The 20,789-nt window shown below is 39.0% G+C and overlaps 1 protein-coding gene across 3 annotated transcripts in view; it reads right to left on the reverse strand.

The window, feature by feature from the left end:
- CRYBG3 (crystallin beta-gamma domain containing 3) overlaps positions 1-20,789 on the reverse strand; it is a 94,745-nt gene that overhangs the window by 13,234 nt on the left and 60,722 nt on the right. For all 3 annotated transcript variants that reach the window (XR_012662258.1, XM_075103247.1, XM_075103254.1), the window contains exons 10-17: positions 20,258-20,293; positions 19,051-19,184; positions 17,127-17,253; positions 12,305-12,447; positions 11,711-11,837; positions 10,696-10,728; positions 6,511-6,620; positions 5,863-5,989 (exon numbers count right to left, since the gene is read on the reverse strand). Coding sequence is in view for 2 of the 3 variants with exons in the window: in XM_075103247.1 (XP_074959348.1) it covers positions 5,863-5,989; positions 6,511-6,620; positions 10,696-10,728; positions 11,711-11,837; positions 12,305-12,447; positions 17,127-17,253; positions 19,051-19,184; positions 20,258-20,293 (837 nt within the window). In the remaining variant the exon portion in view is untranslated. The remainder of the gene's footprint in view (positions 1-5,862; positions 5,990-6,510; positions 6,621-10,695; positions 10,729-11,710; positions 11,838-12,304; positions 12,448-17,126; positions 17,254-19,050; positions 19,185-20,257; positions 20,294-20,789) is intronic.

A 20,789-nucleotide genomic window follows, 5' to 3' on the forward strand; every position in this document is an offset into this window, starting at 1 on the left:
ACTAACAATCTCTTGCACCGTTCAACTCAGCTCAGTTTCTCCTCAACGACTTCCGCTTTTTTAATGGAGAGGAGCTGCTCACCACAAATTTTTCACAATTCAGAACAGAATTTTGTACTTTACTAGTTCAGGAAAAAAAAATGCAATGCAAGCCTGAAGTGTTTACTATTACATACAGATCAGTGCAAAATGAGCTGCCTTTCAAACGGCTTTTGTTTGCAGTGCAAGGCTTAGGTGCTTGACTCACTGAAAAGCAATAGTGTACAGACACAAAGAAGCTAACCAAAAGGTGCTACAACTGAAAACCAAGTGCACAAGTGAATTTGCACATGTACTTATAATAAAAACAAGTGTAGTTTTAGCTATGGATAACACATGGATCATTTTTCGTTATGAATTTTGTGAAAGTTATTATAATAAAGCCCATTCGAGAAGGGCTCATCCCAGAATATAGTTTTCCTTACACCTTTTTTTGCAAACCTTGATTTTGCAGATTGTGATGGGAAAGCCTAATAAAGCCAAAGAAAGAAATCCACGAGGCCGGACTAAAGCATGACTGTAACCCAGTCATGGCAAGGGTTGGTACATTTCCCCACTTGGTGTCCCTGCTGACCTGTTGCTATGCAAACAGCATTTGCTAGAGCCTTAACTGGAAGAGACTCCACAGCTGTATTACAACATCCTTGGAAAAATCTTTACTCTTCCGTCTTGGCTAACTCATCATTTACAACTGCCCTTTCTGAAGCTGCGCTCGCCTGGCTACTCCCTTCAGTGTGGGAAGGATGCCTGGCTGAGGGAGAGGAACACGGTGCGGGACAACAGTAACACCCATGGTCCGGTCCCAGCTACACAAAATGACTCATTGCCCAGCCCTGGGAAACACTGATTAATTTTTGTATCCGATTTCATTATTCACCTCACAGCAATACTGGGGAGATTAGTTAACACCTGTATTTAACTTAGACAAGATAATCAATATAGAAATACAGGAACTATCATGATTGATCAGAACAAGAGTAAGGAATGCCTAAAAAAAAAAAACCCAAAAGAAAAGGCATTGCACAACCTGCAACCCAGATCTCATTTTTGTTTTTAGAAACTATGAGACTGGTTTAACTTTAGGGCTGAAGTTAACATTTTAGAAGGAAAACTAATTGCTCACTGCAACAATCCTGGATACTCTGGTCTCCATAAGTCACACCGAATATCACAGGGAGTTTCACAAAACAACATCCTTGAGAAAAGGCAGCATTGAGCTGAACTCCCCATTGTACTATAACCTTCTAAGCATCCCTATCCCAAAAGATTAACCTCTTCAAGCAACAAACACTGGACAAATAACCCAGTAAGCAACCATGGTGTTATAAATGGCCCAGCTGACTTCACCCACTCTCTTGCCGCCACAGGCAAGTGGCCCGTGCTTTCCTTTTCGTGAATTCATGTCAATGCAAAAGGCCAGTCCTTGCTGAAGGAGGCATGGAAACCTGCAGCTCTCCAGCAAATGCACCAACCCTTAAACCATGCTATGCTTTCACCTACCTGCAGAAGGGTTATTAATAGCACTACCAGCAAATTTCATCGACCAGCTTTTCTCAAAGAGTGCTTTGGGATTTTCAGATGGAAGATGATGATGAGAGGGAAGTTACATTAGTTCCAGTGTTCCTACCACTACTAAATAGATGTGTACCCCTCTAATCTTAAGTGGGCTTCCAAACTGTGTAACTACCTGTTCACTGAAAGAAATATGTTCCTGTAAAATATACTTTTTAGCATATTTTCCCCACTTATAAAATAGTACATTGGTCTTTTGGAAGCATTCCCCTTTTCAGAAGGGAAGGGGCCATAAAACACATTGTGATTCAATATGCAATCTAGATTAATATTTGGGTATTGCAACATTATTTTTCTTCCCAGGATACTGAAAACAAAGGACATTATTTTCTCATTTTCAAGGTACAGATATGCTTTGTTCCTCCTTTGTATCCTCTCATTAACCTATAGCTTTTCCTAAACGCTCCCAGAAGGACAAAACCTTCCAGTCTGAATTTGAGTGAAGTGTAACAGCAGGGATAAAAAATGCAGGTAGGGCTTCCTAAAGATTTAGTTTGAGTATTATACACCTCAGAGAATAAGGCAAGATGGGAAAGAGGATCCTGGGAATAAGGGAACACCTTTTGCACTCTCCTTACAAACCTGCCTAACTTTGCTTTGCTACTTCCTGAACAAACAGCAGATGAAACTGGTTACAAAGGTGTGCTTAGTTCCTCTATGACACCAGTGCTTAATAAATGGGGAAATAACCAAAGTGGAACCATGTTCATTTGAATGTTTTGAGAAATGGGGGAGCGTGTGCGCGGTGGGGGTGGGGTAGCATTCCGTACTTCGCTTATCAGCAGCAAAGCTGTGAAAACATCCCTCTGAGAGCTGAAGGTTACAACGAAAGCTAGTCAACCTAAAATACTGTCATCACAGTGAAGACCGTTGCTAGTCTGAGCCAGTTTTCTTATCCAAATTCATTTTGCGTTGCTCTGAAAGTTTTGTTTTTTTTCTATTTTAATTGGGCCAACTCAGTGATTTAGAAAGAGGTTTTTCATTTTGTTATGTAATTAAGCTCTTAAACAAGCAAATTATACTTCTGGCAATTTTCAAACTACAAACTCAAGTTTACTTTCCTAAGAAAAAAAATCCTCATTTTTTCATTTAGAATGTTTGCTATATTTTGTTTGCAGATATTTTGTTTGCATCAAAGCTGCATTTTCCAGAAAACAAACTATTCCCTCAAATCCTCTCCTGATCTTCAGTTGGTTGATGCATTTTCAAAGAAATCAGTCAAGGCTTTACAGAAGTTCTTAGCTGTTTCATATAGATAAAGGCATCGGTGTTACCCCCCTCAGCCACAAAAATCCCACTGCCACCTTACAGTGTTCCATCAAGTCACAAAAGCACACCCATGCCATGAAGGAGCACTACAAATGTGTAACTTTAATCCCCAGATTCTCCTTCCAAAATGGAAAGCCCAGAAATATTGTGGCGGCTGACATCATCCAAAAAACCCTCAAGACTGTTAGAGATTTTAAGTGAACACTCAAAAAGTTACACTGAAGGTATTGCCACACACATTAGCAAAAGCATTGCTAGATGTTCCTGTTAGTTACTAGAAGGGGTAGGAACACAAAGGGCATCTTGATTCAGGGTCAGATGCAGAAATTGGTGTTGATGCCCAGCCAAGCTGCACGCCCCACAGGTGTCAGTGGCCTGTACCGACTGGTACGTTTTCCAGCTACTTTGGAGTTATCCCCACACAAAGAATCTATATTCTTACATACATCCTGCAGATAAAGGCCCACAGTTGGGTCTTCACTCAGCTGTACAATATCAAGGTTACATATAGTTAATTATCATTATGATCTTGCAAATTAGAAAGGGAATACTCAGATCCTGTGTCCCCATCTCCTCTAGCAGACTTGTTCTGTTCCAAAGGACTGGCTGAAACAACCTACTTCTAAAATATATTGCTGGACCACACCTACACCAGTCAACAGACTTGGACTGTTTTCAAAGGCTGGTAATGAGCTAGCCTTACAAGTCCTTTGTAATGCTAAAAGCGTACTTTTCCCCCTTCTCTGCCAGTATTACACATGGGCCTCTACTTCTAGTCAACATCTGGGATGCAGAAACCTCACACACTGAAGAAATACATGGCTTCCCACAGCGTGAGAGTTCTTCCAGCAGCTACCCTTGCAGCAAATACTTCTCACTTAAAGGACAGCAGGAGACAATGCACACTCAGGGCTTGTTGTTGGGGTTAAACACTCTCCCTTTTACACCTCAGCTATCGAGACACACACCTTAGGTCTGAAATCGGGCTGGTATTTAAAGCTAAATAATGGAAGGGGTTCCCAATGCCGCAACTGAATTCAATAAAGCTATACAACAATTCCACTTGGGAATACGCTTGCTGCTCTCTTGAATGAGCTAACAGAAATACCTTGTAATAAAAAGGGCTCCGCTCCAAGAACAGCGCATTGCGGACAATGCACAGAATTAACTACGGCTGTTTCTGACCACTGACCAAGCTTACTGCTGTGTGCTTAACATCACGTCTGTACTACACAATGCCCCTGAGCACTGTCCTGTGCGATTAGCATACACAATGTGTTAGGGGCCGATGAGGGCATTTCTATTTGTAAAACAGGTGTGGTTCAATAGCATTTTATGCTGTTTAGTGCCTCGATTTTGTGAAATGCAAGGGCTCCTATTTACAAGAGAGGAACTGAACTAAGAAGTGCAAGCCACTTACAAAGCACAGGAAGATATGTAAGCTTCCCACACACAGCTTGCCAAACACACTTCTCCCAGGGCCTGGCCTTCGGTAATCAAAGGCTGCCAGTAGCTTCCTACTATGCCAAACTGCATAGTTACTTCCCTGTGAGATTACAGGCTGTGGCATTTGGATGAGACCTACCATTTCACGTCAAAACTTTACTCTGATTTAGCAGAGCAGAATCTAAAAGCCTAATGTGAAATGGAGGTCTTCAGTCTGGAAACCAGGCTTTCAGCAGGTGGGAAGCTGCTCCACTGAAGTCACTGTATCTATGTAACCTACTGAAGGGGGCAGCTCTCAAACTAGAGTTGTACACATGCTTCCCACCATGCCCATGGCTTTTGGTGGTGTTTCTTTGTTGGGTTTTTTGGTTGCTGTTGGTTTTTTTTTGTTTGGTTTTTTTTCTTTTTTGGGTGCTTTTTTTAAAAAAATCTGTTCACAAATGGAAAAAAGGACTTAATACTTGAAGAAAACTGATTTAAGTAATAGACCGAGTTTGTGTTCTGTCATCAGCGAAGGAGGAAGAGTTTTGGAGAAGTTGGTCAGTGCTAGAGAGGCATGGGGAGAACAGCCACTCACCTCTCTTTTACCAACAGAGTTATGGCCAGCTTATCTCTGATGCTCTTACATAGGGGCACACCAAGATATGGGACAAAGTCACAGACAGGACAGCAAGGCTCCAGAGGCATATGTCCTGTGTGCAGGATTACAGCAGGATGTACAAAAGGCTGTATCTATCTTGTACTGGATAGCACAATGCATTCCTGTCCAATCTCCTGGTCACAAAGGACCTCATATCTCACCTTACGGCTACAATAGGTCACTTAACTGCAAGTTGTGTGACTGGGTACCACAACCAACATGACCTGAAAGTCACATCAAGACTATACTCATGTGTAATAAGTACTTGCCCTGTCACCAAGAGAGAGGATGGCCACATGAGCTTTGGACTGATGTGTCATACACAGCTCACAGGCCACATGCATGGTATATTATACCACTTCATCAACCCATGATTTGAAATGCCATTAGGCAGTGAAAAACTTTTTTGTGTTTCTGTAAAATAGTAAATTAAACAGCATTATGGCAAGTATATGCTATCTTGTAATTTCAATTTTCATATCTTCTGTATGTACTTTGCTTTAAGACTGAACCTTGGCTGTAGGCCTAATAAAAGAAGTCCTGTATGCTTAGACAGTGTGACAAAATGTCTTGCTGCATACTAAGCTTGCTGAGCTGTAGTAAAAAGACCAGTCAGAAAAATGCCAACCAATGCAACTCGTGCAAAAGAGAGCAACCCTGAGCCCAGAAAACCCAAGAGCGTGCGCCTACAAGTGACCATGTGCATGCGTGCACGTGGCCTGGCTTATTCCTAACCAAAAAAATCCCCTAAGCCAAGAAAACAAACTTCACTCTTATCCCAGAGTGGGAGGTTTAGCGCAAGCACTCGCTTCATACATCTGACTAGGAAAAGAGTTCCAAAACCCAAAACTCACTCCACACACACACACACCCCCACCCCCAAATAAAGTCCTTACATATTGAATAGGCTTGAGGGATTTGATTTTAGCAGTCAGGCAGCCACAGGAACTGAGGTCAACGTAGAGGCCTTCTTCCAGCACACAGTGATTATCAGTGATTTCCCCTTGGTAATACAGGAGCCAACTACAAGAATAATATAACAAAAAAGATTAGCTGCTCTAGCTGCTTATTAACAATAAGGTTTTTTTCAGGATTTAATATTTGCCAAGGAAATTGAAAATAAAGAATTTCTTTGTTGTTCTTAAGCTTAAAAGTAAGGTGATTTGAAAGGCTATAAGACAAAGCAACCAAAGCAGCAAAATCAAATCACGTGGTACAGAAATTTCAGTTCCAGAGTCAAACGACGCGAGTACAATGCAGACACTTCTACCATACCAAGATTTCAAAATCTGGAATAAATTCTAACTGAAATTAACAGAAGAATCACAGTAACTGTGCAAACCCCCCACAGGGAAAGCAAAATGCCTACTACTTAAACCAATGACAGAGCAACAGTTACTGAGATGCATTGCAAGACAAAAGGAGTAAGACACGATGGAATATGATGGTCATGTGTTATACACTTTCAGCTGTCTGAAATCTAGTAGCATTTTAAAAAAATTCCATATTACTTAAAATGGTGGCATGTAAAACAACAGACTTACCATCCCCGAAGAACCTTAAAAGAACATGGTATGAATGATGTAAAATCAGAAACTTCTGCTGTGAAATCTACACATGCTCCTTGGAAATGTGTATTACTGAAAGCTTTGAGCTACAAGAACAAAACAAAACAAAACTAATGACTAGAAGGAAAATGAATGCATTATCATTAATGTAAACAGAGATAGCTGTGCTCTTAGAGAAGTATCCATTCAATTCATAATGATATCATAAATAGAATGAATTATCATTTAAGGAATCTTTTACATTTCTACAGCTGCTTTATTTTTAGAGAGATCAAGTGTTTTATTGTCTCTAGGCCTGGTACAGGATGCTTCCCAGTGATGCTAAGGCAGTGGTACCATGCATAAGCTCAACTGCAGCAGGAGAGGCCCCAGAGAAAGAGAAGGCTAGCACTGAAGGATGTTATCTTCCATCCAAGTACCCCTGAACTGCAGCTAACTGTTGCTACAGCTCAGCAATCCAGTGCTCAAAACAGGACGGGAAGGCATTGGTCAAAAGACACAGGCTACTCTTGACTAAGTATCTTGAAATCCTCTGTGACCACAGTGATCACAAGTAGTTTCTCACTTAAGAACTAGCAGGAGAATTTTTGGGGGAACTGGGCACAGCCTGGTAGGTGCACCATGAACTTTTGAAGTTCAGCTAAGCTGTTTTTACATGTCATGGTGAAGAACTCCAAGCCTCACTGAACCATACCCCACCAGTAAGATGTGATCAATTCACCCTGAAAAAGCAATAATGTTGAAAGTGTTGCGGTAAAAGAAAAAAAAAATAAAAAGGAAAAAAAAAGTAGTATGATATAGCCTATAATCTATAGCAAGGTCACCTAGAATTCTGTACCCTTGGGCTGCCACGGTGTAACTGAGGTGAATTTTACTTTAAAGCCTGAAAGAGAGGCTGGAAAAGAATGAAAAGTTTAACTGTATCAAGAGAACAGCTCATATTCTGTAATGGAAGAAAAACACGATGGCTGTTGCAGGAGCTACTTCCCCCTTCATGCCCCAAATTGGCCTAGCTTCCTGCCAAAGAAAAGAAATCAGATGCTTCTGCCAGTATAGAGCAAGAAGGCCAAACACAAGTATCAGCAAGTGATTTTATGGAAAAGCTCAGTCTATGTTTTTAAAAGAAATGAATGTTTCCTCTTAGAAAGAACAAGAAAGAATTAACCTGGCCTCGCATGCTGTAACTGCAAACTGGAGAGCACAAATCAGCTACAATATAATGAATAAAGTGTAACTGATTTTTCTGTACATATAATTGCACTGCTATGCCTCAAAGCATCTATTTAAGCTGTAATTATATAGTATTTTCCGCCCACTTATCTCAAAGCTTTTTATAAAGAAATATATATATACACAGTCCTTCCTTCATAGGCCAGATGCTATGCAATGCTTTGAAAAGAGATCTATAACTCATTTTTATACAGAATATGCCTAGTAACAAATTATGGTCTTAATTTGACAAAAGTTGGGGTGAAGTACTGATTCCTCAGTGAAAACACTGCATATCTGCAATCAGTCTCAAACTGCTGCTATCTCTACTTTGTCAGGGTTTGACATTACTATACGAGGTTTCACTTCCTAAGGAGTCAATGAACAGCATGTTAAAATACAAATACAAGTTATCCCAGCAATCATCTCTGCTTCCTAAATTGTCTGTACAGGTCAGCTGCTATTGAAAGAGGCTTTGTTCTCGCTGGGCATAACCAAGTTTCATTTTTAATAAATAAAATGAATGACTTTTTAGAGTTGGTGATTTCAGGCATTCTTATACGTGCTTTGTTTATTAGGGAGCCTGGCAGGAGGAAAAGGTCAGAGGAGTTACTGATAGATTTAAGAAAGTGTAGCTGCTTTTCAATTTCTGATGAGCAACTAAAACCACAAGTACAAAAAAGACACACTCTTGTAAACAGTGAAAACACATCCCTTAGCTCAGACATATGCTTATTAAAGGTGGCAGAATGTATAATCATTCAAAATAACCAGTATATGGCTTACACAAGGGTCAAACAGTAGGATGCTTAAGGTTTTGCCAGCTCATAGGTACCATGCCTTGAGGTTCCAAACTAAGAGACTGTTGCATCCATGGAAACTTATTTTACTCTGAATGGGAAATTCTTAATATTTATCCAAAAGGCCATCCTTTACTTATCCTAGGTGACTAAATGTTTTCCCATAAAAACTTAACTCAAAATATTTCCCCTCCTAAAAGAACTGTAGCAATACGAGTGATACTGTTCTTTCCCTAGCTTTAGGGCAGAATCCTATGACAACGAGGACTGTGATAAATCAGGATAGGTGGTGGGTTTTTTTTGTGTGTGTTTTTTTATTTGTGTGGGTTTTTTTTTTGTTTGTTTGTTTGTTTGTGGTCCCCCCCCAACAGTATTAAGACTGCTGTTAGAGAACACAAAAGGCAAAACACAATCTAGTACACGTCAGTACTTAAACGTGACTGTGCACATACACACGAACAAAGTATTTTTACATATTACTGGAAATACGATGACTGTAAAGCATAATTGATTGATGCTTCAAAGGTTTGAATTGATCTTAAAGGTCTGCAAAACTGGATTAAAGCACTCAAAGAATAGTTTTTGGGAGATCCTGAAAAGACAGAAGATGCACAGAAAACCATCTTCAACTGTTTAGATCCCACTCGTTTCCTCTAAGGAGGTTATTTTAATCTGGTATCATTTACCAAGGCCTCACTGTGAACGTACTTGCAAGTCTCTGGATTTGGCCACAAACTGCCATGTGAATAGGTCTGGCAGGAAATCAGTGTTTAAGACTAAAATAATACACCAATTATGTCTTCAGACAGGAAACATTTCCTGTAGTCCTGGGTTAATCATAAAACTGTAGAACTAAAATACTTGGAGAGAAATAAGGGTGTGGTCAACCTGCTAAGTAACGCAATGTATGCATTTCCCACGCGCTTATATGGCTATTATACCCATCCAAACAAGAAAGAGCAAAATTGTGTCCAGATGATAAAACATTTAAGTTTTCTGAAACAAAATCATTGAGCCCTAAAGTGTCTTCTGTCTGAAAAAAAGTCATGTTTCTTGAAATGAAGTTTTCCAAATTCACTTAATTAAAAGCATGTCATAGAGAGAGTGCAATGTAACCACCCAGATCATCACCCATGCTAGCTGCACACTCCAGGACAGAAAGAGAGAAATCAAATGACTAATGAAGGAAGGGAGGAGAGCCCTGTTGGGACAGAACATTGTGGGAGACACAGACCATGCTTGGTGATGAGCACAGGCACTTAGAGCAGGTGGTTTTTTGTTGTGGGTTTTTTTTTTTGTGTGTGGGTTTTTTTTTGTTTTTAGAAAGGTATCACAAAGGTACATTAATGGAACATAACCTTGTAAGATAAGTACCAAAAATGTAAAACCCTGAACTAACTCATTTTTGAGACTAAAAGTGAATTACAGGGACTGCTTTCTCCTTCAAAGTTGTCACCACGTTAGACACAACTTTCAGGGAAATTGTCAGAATGTATTGTAGAAGAGATTTATCATATTTATTATAATCAGGATGTGTTCAGTTAAGGTCATATGTTACTGCAAGGAAAAGGGAATAACGGAGCAAGTGGTGCCTGCTCCTTCGGGAGCAGCTATACATGCTTGGGAGACTACGAAAAGCAGAGCTACCAGCATACAAGACTAAAACCCAACTCCCCCTATTGATGCATCTGCAGGTTTGAAGAGTGCTGTTCAATTTTCTGCAGTTTATCCTTCTTCACTTTATACATGAACAAGATAGTGACAAACCAGATACCATGCAAAATAATGGAAAGAAAATATGCCACAAAGAGAAGGATGAATGCATGTGATAGTAAGTTTCCAGAAACAGGAAGGAAAGAGGAGGAAAACAAGCAGCTATAGAGACCCTGAGTGACTCAAAACCTACAGAACTGCTTGCGTTTTTGAGGACAGAATGAATACTAAAGCGTATGATCTGGAATAAAGCAAAGAGCACAACATTAGCAAACTTAACCTTTACACATCTACCAGTTTCCTCCATCAGTTGTCTGCTGTGTGGAGATGATAATACTGAGATACCTTGTGAAGCAACAAAGCAAGACATTCAAGATTACCTGTATTTAACTACTGAATGTAGTTTAGTACTAGAAACTGTTATATAACATCAACATACCAAATGGGGAGGCTCATTTGTTCCAAGCGGTTCCTGCAATATAAAATATATACACAAGCATATAAATAAAATTAATTGCAATTCATTTCCTAGAAGACATGTCAAGTTCCTGAAATTTGTTAATTATGAACTCAAGAGCAGTGAAAAACACACTTCCCAGGCTCTTGGCACAAATCTCTTCCCCAGCCTCTGCCATCAGCTGCCTGTAAGCTCACGACTACCTGCCTGACTGCTCAGTGCCTTTCACACAGAGAACTTGCATCAGCATTAATTAGTTCACATAATGTGGATTAGAGACCATGTAAATGTGTCTGCATTTATTTTTGAGTCCATTTCTTGAAAAAAAGACAGCATCATAAACAGAAGACCGAGACACCTTTTTCAACATGTACTCTCCAAGATAAGGTTAAATGTTCTTTTCCTGTTTTCAGTGCAGTAGTATCATTTATTATGTACTTATTACTGAGGATTATCTTTGTTTTGCATTAGGGTTTTGACAGTTCTGGTGTTAATCTATTTGGGCAAGTTGCATTACCCTGGATTTAATAATGGATTAAAAATATTTCCTGTCTTTATTCACTGTATGTATTACAAATATTTTAGCACAAAAGGAAAAAAATAATCAGACCTCTATTATAACAACAACAATATGGGCCTGATGAATTCAAGTATTTTTATATCCATTATCAAAATGTAGTAATTTATAATGTCTAATTAAGGCAAATGAATCTTTCAAGGCCAGGTTATTCTTTCCATGAATGCCATCTGCCAAAGTAAAGGTCTTATGAAGTTTCCCTGACAGTTTCCTCAACAGATAGAAAGATCCAGAGCATCCATTTCATTCTCTGACATAATGAGTCTGTTCATGACGTTCACAAAGGTCTTTAAATTGTTTCCAAGTCAACAGACAAATTGCTTAAACAGCACAGCTCACATTATAACATTATTGTATGTTCTGAACTCCAAAGGTGTCACTTCTTTCAAGTTTTCCCCTTAACAAGTTCTGGTAACTCACCAACTTGATAGGTCGAATTGACATGATGATTTTACTAGATCCTCCCCAGTCAAAGAAACATTTATATTTTCCTTTCTCCAATACATATTGTTCTCCACAGAAATATTTCTGCTGATACGCAACCCACCTGGAGAATGACACAAAAACTAAACTGGAAACATTTTTCTGTGTAGTTTGATGAAAACACTAACAAGTTAAATAGAATAATTTTCTTTGGAGCTCTCTTGATAAGTCCATCTGACAGACAGTGTAACATTAAACCCAATGAGAGGCGCATAATTGTCACACACTTGATTTTCTGCTTTTACTTTGCAAACACTACTTCCAACAGACAACATTGGGTCTCTGCCTTTCTATTAAATATACATTCAGCATGAGATGATGCCTTGCTTAGAAGTCCAGAGGAAAGACACTTAATTGACAAGTTTTTGAACCTCTCTCAGCTGAATCTAGGAATTCCCGCCCCCCATTTACCAAGGAAACTGAAAGAAACATTGTTCTCCCCAAATGTTTACCACCTATCAAAAATGTACCAAAACCCAACTGTGCGCAAAAATATTTAATACTTCCATCCATATATTTCAGTAGACTTACACTCCACTTCTCACAAGGATCGACCTCGTCTCTGGGCCAAATCCAGCCTGCTCCAAATCAGGGATTTCTTCATTGACGATGTCTAATGCTTTCCCATCTTCATCATCAGACTCAAAAAGTGCCACTGATGACTCTATGAAATCCTAAGGGGCAGCACAGGAATGAGAAGACAGGCTGTCGCAGCTCAGTGACACTTCACAACATAAAACATTTTGGAAAAGAGTTGCAGCGTGAAAGACAGTGTTCTATAAAGCAGTGAAGGGACTTATGTCCCTTGTGCAGATCTTTATGGGATATTTTGGCATTGAAGTGCCTAGTGGGAAGTCTGACAATCTGATAAGGCCTTCAGCAATTTCCACTGAAGGGAGGAAAAACCTGCTGCCCCTGAGCACCACCCTTTCCTCTCCAAGGATGACAGAGTGCAAAGATGCCTGGGTGGGAAAGAGAAGGGTTGGGGATTCAGCACTGATCTTCAAACAGCTTCACAAATGACTACTCAACCATTACCATGACTGGTCTTTCACTTCAAGTTCTTCTTCCTCATCACTTCCCAGTGACAAGGCAATAATATGGAGAGGAAAAGACTGGGCAAGACCACCTTTCCAGCACAAAGGATTTGTAGTTTTGGATACATCCACTGTATGACTAATCACTATAGCTATAAAATAAATCCCCCATGACAACTGTCATGTTCTGTCTTATACAGCCGTGTGACATCACTTTATGCTTTCAGCCATAGTTGCTTGACCAGATTACTTGCACAGTTTGAGATTATTTGAATTTGGGTTTCAGATCTCCAACTTTTTAACCACTTAGCAATTTTAAACACACAGTTCAGTCACTGCTTGGGAAAAGAGAAAACAATCCATTCGCTTTATTCCATTAACTTTTAACAAAAAGCATGAACTCAATTAAATTTCAGTGTTTCTGAAACATTCAGCAATGTTATAATAAGTTGAAAATAAGTAAGTCTTACAAACAGAGAAAAGGCTATCAGGCAAATACAGGAGCCAACACAGATTCACAAACATATGAAGACACCATCGCAGGAATTATTACACTAAATACTTGCCCCCGTAGCACTTATAAGCTACCAACCAGGGTATGCTGAAGGACACACTGAGAAAACACAGACTTACAACAATCAAAAAACACTTAAGGCCAGGCCAAGCATGCAGCCAGATTCATTCAGTCAGGTGAACCTCATCAAACAGGCTCTTTAGAGGACACCATGCTTTGGTACATGATTCAATCACAATGAATAGTGAAACTCAATTTTAGAATGAACATAACGTGGCTCACCTCTCTGCATCATTTACAGGACAATAAGTGACAGAACAAATTATGTAGTAAAACTGTTTTTCCTACTATGTTGGACCGTCTCCTTCTTTCATTTATTGAAAAAGTTGCAACTACTTCAGGTATATACTAGAAATTAAAGTGCCAGGTCTGGCAAAGTCATCATGAACAACTGCAGCCTCAGACTACTTTTTAGGAAGCAGGGGGAAAAAAAAACCCAAACAAACCACAAATTAGTGCAGTTTTAGTACAAATGAAAAACAGCTACTCTTAACAGCCCTAAAGCAAGAACTTTGCAAAAGTTCCTGAAAAGCCATTGAGATAAAATCTGCACATAATTTGCCTAAATTTAAAATACTGAAATATAGTCACAATTGTACTTACATTTTGAACATGTTTCAAATTCAGCCATCATTTTTTCCTCCCTAAATTTTCACTACAGCTTCTCTTACAATAAGCAATAAGGAGGAATATTAAGAACGGACTTTCAGACCAAAGCAAATAATTTTAGACTTGAAAACATCAGTGGTAAAGCTCCAAAGGCAACATACTCTTCTCCACAGAAAGACTCGGAAACTTTGCTCTTTCCCTGATCCCAGCAGCCACAGGCAAACCCCAGCTTCACAGATTCTCTCATTTGGAACTGCAGAAAAGAAGCAAATGCAACTACCGCCCAAACCAGCACACAGAACAAACTGCTGTCTGCCCTCAGGAACAAGCCCTGTATTTGAATCCGGTGTGTCCAAACCAGATGCTGATAACAGAGCTGGCAGTACCCTGGAAAAAACAATTCTACAAGTCTTTTCTGCTCCACTTTCAGAATGCTCTCTGAATCCCCACATTAGGGTTTGTGACTGTTCACAGCTGAAATATTTAAGACAGAGAAAACCTGAAAGATCTTGCTGTATGCCTATACATCTTCACCAGTAGGTGGGGAGGGGTGTCTTGCAACAATCCCTCTTCTGTGTGTGGTATCTAACCTTTCCGATTTGTCAGGAAATTAAATTCATGCCTCAGCTCAACTGCAGTCACTTGTATGTGCACAGAAACATGGGTTGGATTTTCCTAGCACTAATAAAGCTCTGGTGGAACCTGTCATGTTGAGCGTCGTGGCACAGGAACATCTGAATAGCTTTGCATAGTAGTAAGCCACACTGACAGAGCCAGTACTGACAAAGGCTAATGAGGCACGCTGCACCCAGCCTGGCTCTCTGCAGAGCCATTTACGTGCTTCTGTACCATGCTGCCTGCTTTGGGAGCACAGCACTAAGACGTTTGATCCGACTCTGCCTGGAGCTGACTCAGGTGCACAGGGCTCATTAGCTTCAGCTTCATGCCATGTGAGGCAGGCTAAATTGTTTTCAGGGCTGGGCTGGCCTTAAAGCCAACACAGTCAAGGTCATCTGGTGAGTGCCGGAGCAAAACAAACCAGAAAAAGCCTAGCTGGATTTGCCCCTACATGAGACTACACCGGTTAGTACGTATAAAGAGCACGGCCCACACCAAGCCCCACTATCTAAGCTGACCGTGAATAATGCAACTCAGCTACATTTCACAAAATCCTTAATCTTCTATAGAGAGTCTTGAATTCATCTGATTACAACAGAATTTCTAGGTAAGAGCGATAAAGATCTGATATCCAGGAACACCCCTGCAAAGTCTGAGATCATTGCAACCTTTACCACGCTTCTCCTGACAATTTCTGAGATTACAGAGAAGAGCTAGAATGTTCACTGTGCACCAAGGGCCCTTAAGCACACAAAACTAGTTTTGGATTTTTGCCGAGGTCCCCTTGAAAACAAGAGTTTGGTACTGGAATGTTTTTAAAATCCTGACCTTAAGTATCATATACAAAGTCATGAAGAGAGCAAAGGGCAAGCCTGAACAGTGAGCTATGTATTGCACATCAGAGAGAGGCAGTCAATCTATCAGTCAAGATGAACAACAAAATGCCAGTGCCATTAGTCATTTTATTGGCAACTACCTCATTAGTTGCTTTAGTTATGCTACAATTTGAGGAAAAGTATTACTTATTCTTTTATTATCAATATACACATATTGATATATATTTATATGCCAATTTGAATGATATATCTTCATATAGGACTGCAAACAATATGTGCTTTTAAGATGTTAATGACTTGAGCATCCTGACTGTTCTAGGCATGAGTCCAATTAAATACATGCGTATACATGGAAGGTCATCCCTGCTAGGCACGTGCACAATTTTAAGCTTGTAGATTCGTTCTTTGCCAAGAGGAAGATTTTAAAAGATCAATATAAATTACTCAAGTATCTTATGTACAGCTTGAAAAGAAAGAAAAACTGAGACTAGTCAGTAACTGAATAGGATTTTGCACATTCAAAATGAGGAGTTAGAAGAAAATTACTGCCTGTTTTTTGTTTTTAGAAATGTGAAAATAAATTATTTAGAGAAGGACTTTTTTTTCCAAATCAGCTTGTTCTCCTATCTTAGTTCAAAGTTATGACTCTGATTGTAAATATAGCTCTTCCTAGATGCTTTTCATAAAAATCAAAACTGCAAATTGTGAATTTAAGCATGGTCTTTCTGAGTTCACATTAACTTTTTTTTTTTTTTTTAAAATAATGACTGTTGAGACAATGAGTTTGCTCTAAATGCCTGTCTTCAGTCTTCACAAAAGTCCTGGCTCAGGACTATCACATCTCCTCAGATGAGAAGATGAGTAATCAGGACTGAGTAATCTGAGAGTGAACAATCTAATTCTTAACAGAAGCCACTCTTTGCAGCTGTATTTAAAGCTCACAGAGTTCCTAATAATAATAATACTAATGATAAAAAATACTAATGCTAATAATAAAAATAATAAAAATAATAAAAAAATAAAAATACTAATGATAAAAAAAATCCTCAAGCCCCCAAAACAAAGGAAATGATAAAGAAGTTCTAACCCCGTGTTCCCACATCACTTCTTCAACACGTCTAACTTTATCAGAGTCCAGTATTGGAAGCATAGTTTTTATTATTATTTCGTCTTGGCTCCCACTAAACACATTTTAGTAGCAGGGATTTTTTCACCACGGTTATTTTTGCTGCCAAAATTTTCTGGCATAAAAATCACAGAGACAGAGGGTAGTGCTGTTTTAAGGCTTGCAACAGCTGCTGTGTTAAAAAAACTATTTTTGTTTTAATAAAAAACTATACTGTACACTTACGCATGTTAAACTTTTCAGAAAATTCTGTTCTAGAGATTCAAATAGCTTGAAGTGCAGAAGCGAGATACTTGGAAAATCTGGTAGGTAGACAAGGAATTCTGCATGATACGTTCTTTGTATGAAATTTACAGAGACTATTTAGAATCTGCTTCTGCTTTACAGCGCATACAGTGCAGTCTAAATTTCAGCAAGTAGGAAAAGAATAAGAGAACTTGGGCACAAGATGGAACGACTAAACCCAAGACAGCTGTACCATATATGAAGAACAACCTTCATCTTTATGTATAGAGCTGTGTGTAATTTGTGTGAAATTCATAAAAGCACTTACAGCCTGAAGAAACCGGAAAGACAGGAGGGCACTGTCAGCTCCTCCCCATGAGCGTCTGTCTTCATAATCTCCCTCCTCCAGCAAGTACTGATGGCCTTTGTAGCGTTCCTTATCATAGGCAACCCATCTACAGCAACCACATAACAAAAGAAAAATAACTATAAGCAAAACAACTGCACACATGATTTTCCATAACAAATAAAAGGGGAATAGAACATCCTAAGAGCACTAAAATGAGTATCACAGACTCAGCTAGCAAACAAAGCAATGCTTGTCTGAAATCAGAACAGGCACCCGTGAAGTGTTCTTTGTGGATCAAAATCCCGCCATGTGATTCTTTCTCCAACAACAGTTTATTTGTGTAACACTTCTCCATGTACCTTCTCTCAGTCAGCCGTATTCCCAATACCAATATTCAGTACTACAGAGGCTAGTACGCATCTAGTGGCCAAAACACTGTAAGCCACCAATTGTCAAAGATAACAGCCACGCAGCAGATCTCTTCAGTGTATTAATAAACAATGAGATTCTACCCTTGCTGGAGCTGGTGTCAAAATCCATGGATTTCAGCAGAACAAAATTTCACCCAGTTATATTGTTTCCTGCTTTGATCTAAAAACATACATATATGAATAGATAAGTGAACTGAATATCTACAATATATTGCATACGGAATATGTTTCAGCACTGAGAGAATAAAACTTCTTAAAGCATTTTGAACAAATAGATAAGGCTCAATTAAAAGGAAGGCACTTCCACATCAACTTTGAAAGCTCTAATGGATCTTAATGCTCCCTCTCTCTCTCTTTCTTGTAGGCATTTCTTTCATTAAAGCTCCTTTGTAAGTATTGGAACTGCTGTAGAAATTCTGTTGGCATTGACATTTGGCAGGCAGGGATAGCTTTACTTTTAGTACCATTTGGTTTACATTAATTCAGCTGTTTAAGTTACCACAGTATTAAAAATAAAAGCTGCCACAACAGACAGAAGGATGATTTTTAATAATTTGAGGCTTCCCAGATAGCAAATACATAATGTATTTATGAATAGATTGAGTATTCACAATTAAGTTTATTTTGATCTTAGTGCTTGTAAGATTCTGACAACAGTCTGAAAGGACTCATGTTATTGACTCTTTATAGCAAAGTATTAGCACTGAAATCCCCCAAGAAAAAAAATAAATGTTTCTGAAAACAATTTTATTGCTAAGGTCTTTGGCAGGAGCAGCCATCCTGCATGCTTTCAAACAGTCCTACCCTGTTGCGTCTTGGGAGAGGTTGAAAGAACGACGCCTGGGGTTGGTAGCTCTCTAGAACAGCTCGCAATGAGTCTACCTCGTGAGCAGTCCACCTAAGGCCTGTGTTACACAGCCCTTTTTGTGCGCGCATGGTGTGTGTATGACAAAGAGGGGCAGGGCAACGCAGAATCAGAGGCCTCAATGAAGGAAAGTAAGGCTAGATTCTTAATTCCAGATAACTTAATTCCAGGAAAACCATTAAGACAGTAAAGCAGTTTATAGATTTCAGAGGCATTAAAATGTCAAATTGAAGACTGAGCACTCCTACCCAAGGTCATTTCCGTAAATGAAGTAGAGACTACCCGAAGTATAAAGCAATATAAATTAAAGGTCTGTGTGAATGCTGTTGCTAAGGAAAAAAGTGGCCTAGTTCAGTGGCATCCAAACGGTAAACACTGACTTCACACCTCTCACACACTTATCTTCCTATATTCCCTTAGATAGATAAGCCATATGGAGAGGAGGTTTTATCCAAGGCTGATAATCGACAAAAGCAATATTTACTCCTTTCTTTTAAAAATATTTTACCAGTGAGAGATTCTAATCTCCCCTTAGTTAGCACTTCTTTGTATTTAGTTATGATTTCCTATTTTAAAGTAAATAAATATAGAAGTGAAATATACTTACATTCCTCCAATTACACGTATTGATCCAATTTCCTGAAACTCCTCTTCATTACCAAACAAATCTAGGACAGAACTGATATTTTCTGAAAACTCTTTGGACCATCCTCCAAAGTGGGTTTTCTCATATATTATAATCTAGAAAACATTATGTTGAACAATGCCTTGAGTATGCCCTGAACAGTAATTTGAAGTTTGAGTGTGTGTACTGCTACAGTATATGGAAGACACCTTTTTCTCCCCCTCCAACAAGCCATCACTGTGAAGAAAATGCAGGGTTGCATTCCTCAGCCCTTCTGATTCTTGAGTGCCCTACGAGCTGAAGAGACCCTATTTGGAGTTAAATAGGCTTGTCAGGCTATTTGCAGACATTTCCAGAAGGATACTTATTCACACAATTGTATATACATAAATGCACTCTGCAGCTATATGCCTGTGGTTCACCCTGTAATCCTGTGCCTAGGCAGTGTATACTAGCCAGCACTAAACCCCACCTGGTCACAGCTAGACACACTGAGCTTAATCCTTCAGAAGTGGACAAGAGGTCTTTCTCTGTACTTTGCTGAAGGTATTTCAGTGACTGTAGTTAACACCTCCTTGAGGTTCCTCATCTGCTCAATCACACACACCAGGTATTAACAGTATTAATATTTATTGCAATATTTTTTAGAAAAAACATCTGAGTCTTGCATGTATTTGCATAAAGTTACCTAAAGTATTAGCATTTTTGTGGAGAACTAGAAAAAGGAGGGAAAAGGAGCAATAACTGTGGATTAGCTTTCTGCTCCTCAAATCACAGAAGGGTCATGGTCTTACTCACAACTCTTGTATCAGGGTTGACTATAGGAAAGAAAGGTCCTGTTCCTGCTCCCTTCCTCTCCTCTTCCCAACCTTTTTTTTTTTTTACACTTGGTACATTAAATGCGAAGATCTATCCTGATCCCTTTCCATTACAGTGACTATCAGTCAGGAAAACTCATTTGGTTGTGTAAAAGCTTTACAATTCTTCTATAGCAAATCCACATTCTTGTAACGCGTGAAAAACAAACCACTACTACTTTTACATCCCATGAAACACTAGTAAGCAAATAGACTTGACAGCATTAGTGAATTTTTCTTCAGCAGCAAACACTGAATACTTAATTGAACACCACATACCCAACAAAACAAAAACAGCTTAAATAAAGGTTTTGTATTTCCAATATGCTTACCTTGACATTCATTGGCATTTGTACCTTTAGTCCACCCTAAAAAAAGATGGGGGGGGAGAAAAGGTGTTTATATAAAAAAAAGTTATGCTTTGACACATATTTTATAGTACTATCAGAGCATGAAGGCTTTGTGATTATATTCACCATTTTCAGTGTTGGCCAAATCAAACACTAGTTTAAATACTCTGATAATTTATTCAGGGACACTATAAACCTGACCTACACACAAATCGGTGTGTTCACAAGCCTGTAGGGGTGTAAGCCATTAATAAATATTCCTTCATTGTCTACTAGCAATCTAAAGCAAATATTTACTATGTGTTTTTAAACTAATGTATATTGTCCAATTTGTAAAATTAACTTTTAAAGCTTTGTTGTATGTATTTCAAGTTTCTTAAGCACAAATGGCAAAACACTAAGAAACTATAAACACCAGAAGAAAGAGAAAATATAGGCTGACGTATTTGTGCCTGTGGACAAAGAGCAAATAAAGCAAATGCATTTTCTCTAGAAACGTTGTGAATGATGTTCT

This window comes from Phalacrocorax aristotelis, chromosome 1 (assembly GCF_949628215.1).
Source record: "Phalacrocorax aristotelis chromosome 1, bGulAri2.1, whole genome shotgun sequence".
Classification (NCBI taxonomy): domain Eukaryota; kingdom Metazoa; phylum Chordata; class Aves; order Suliformes; family Phalacrocoracidae; genus Phalacrocorax; species Phalacrocorax aristotelis.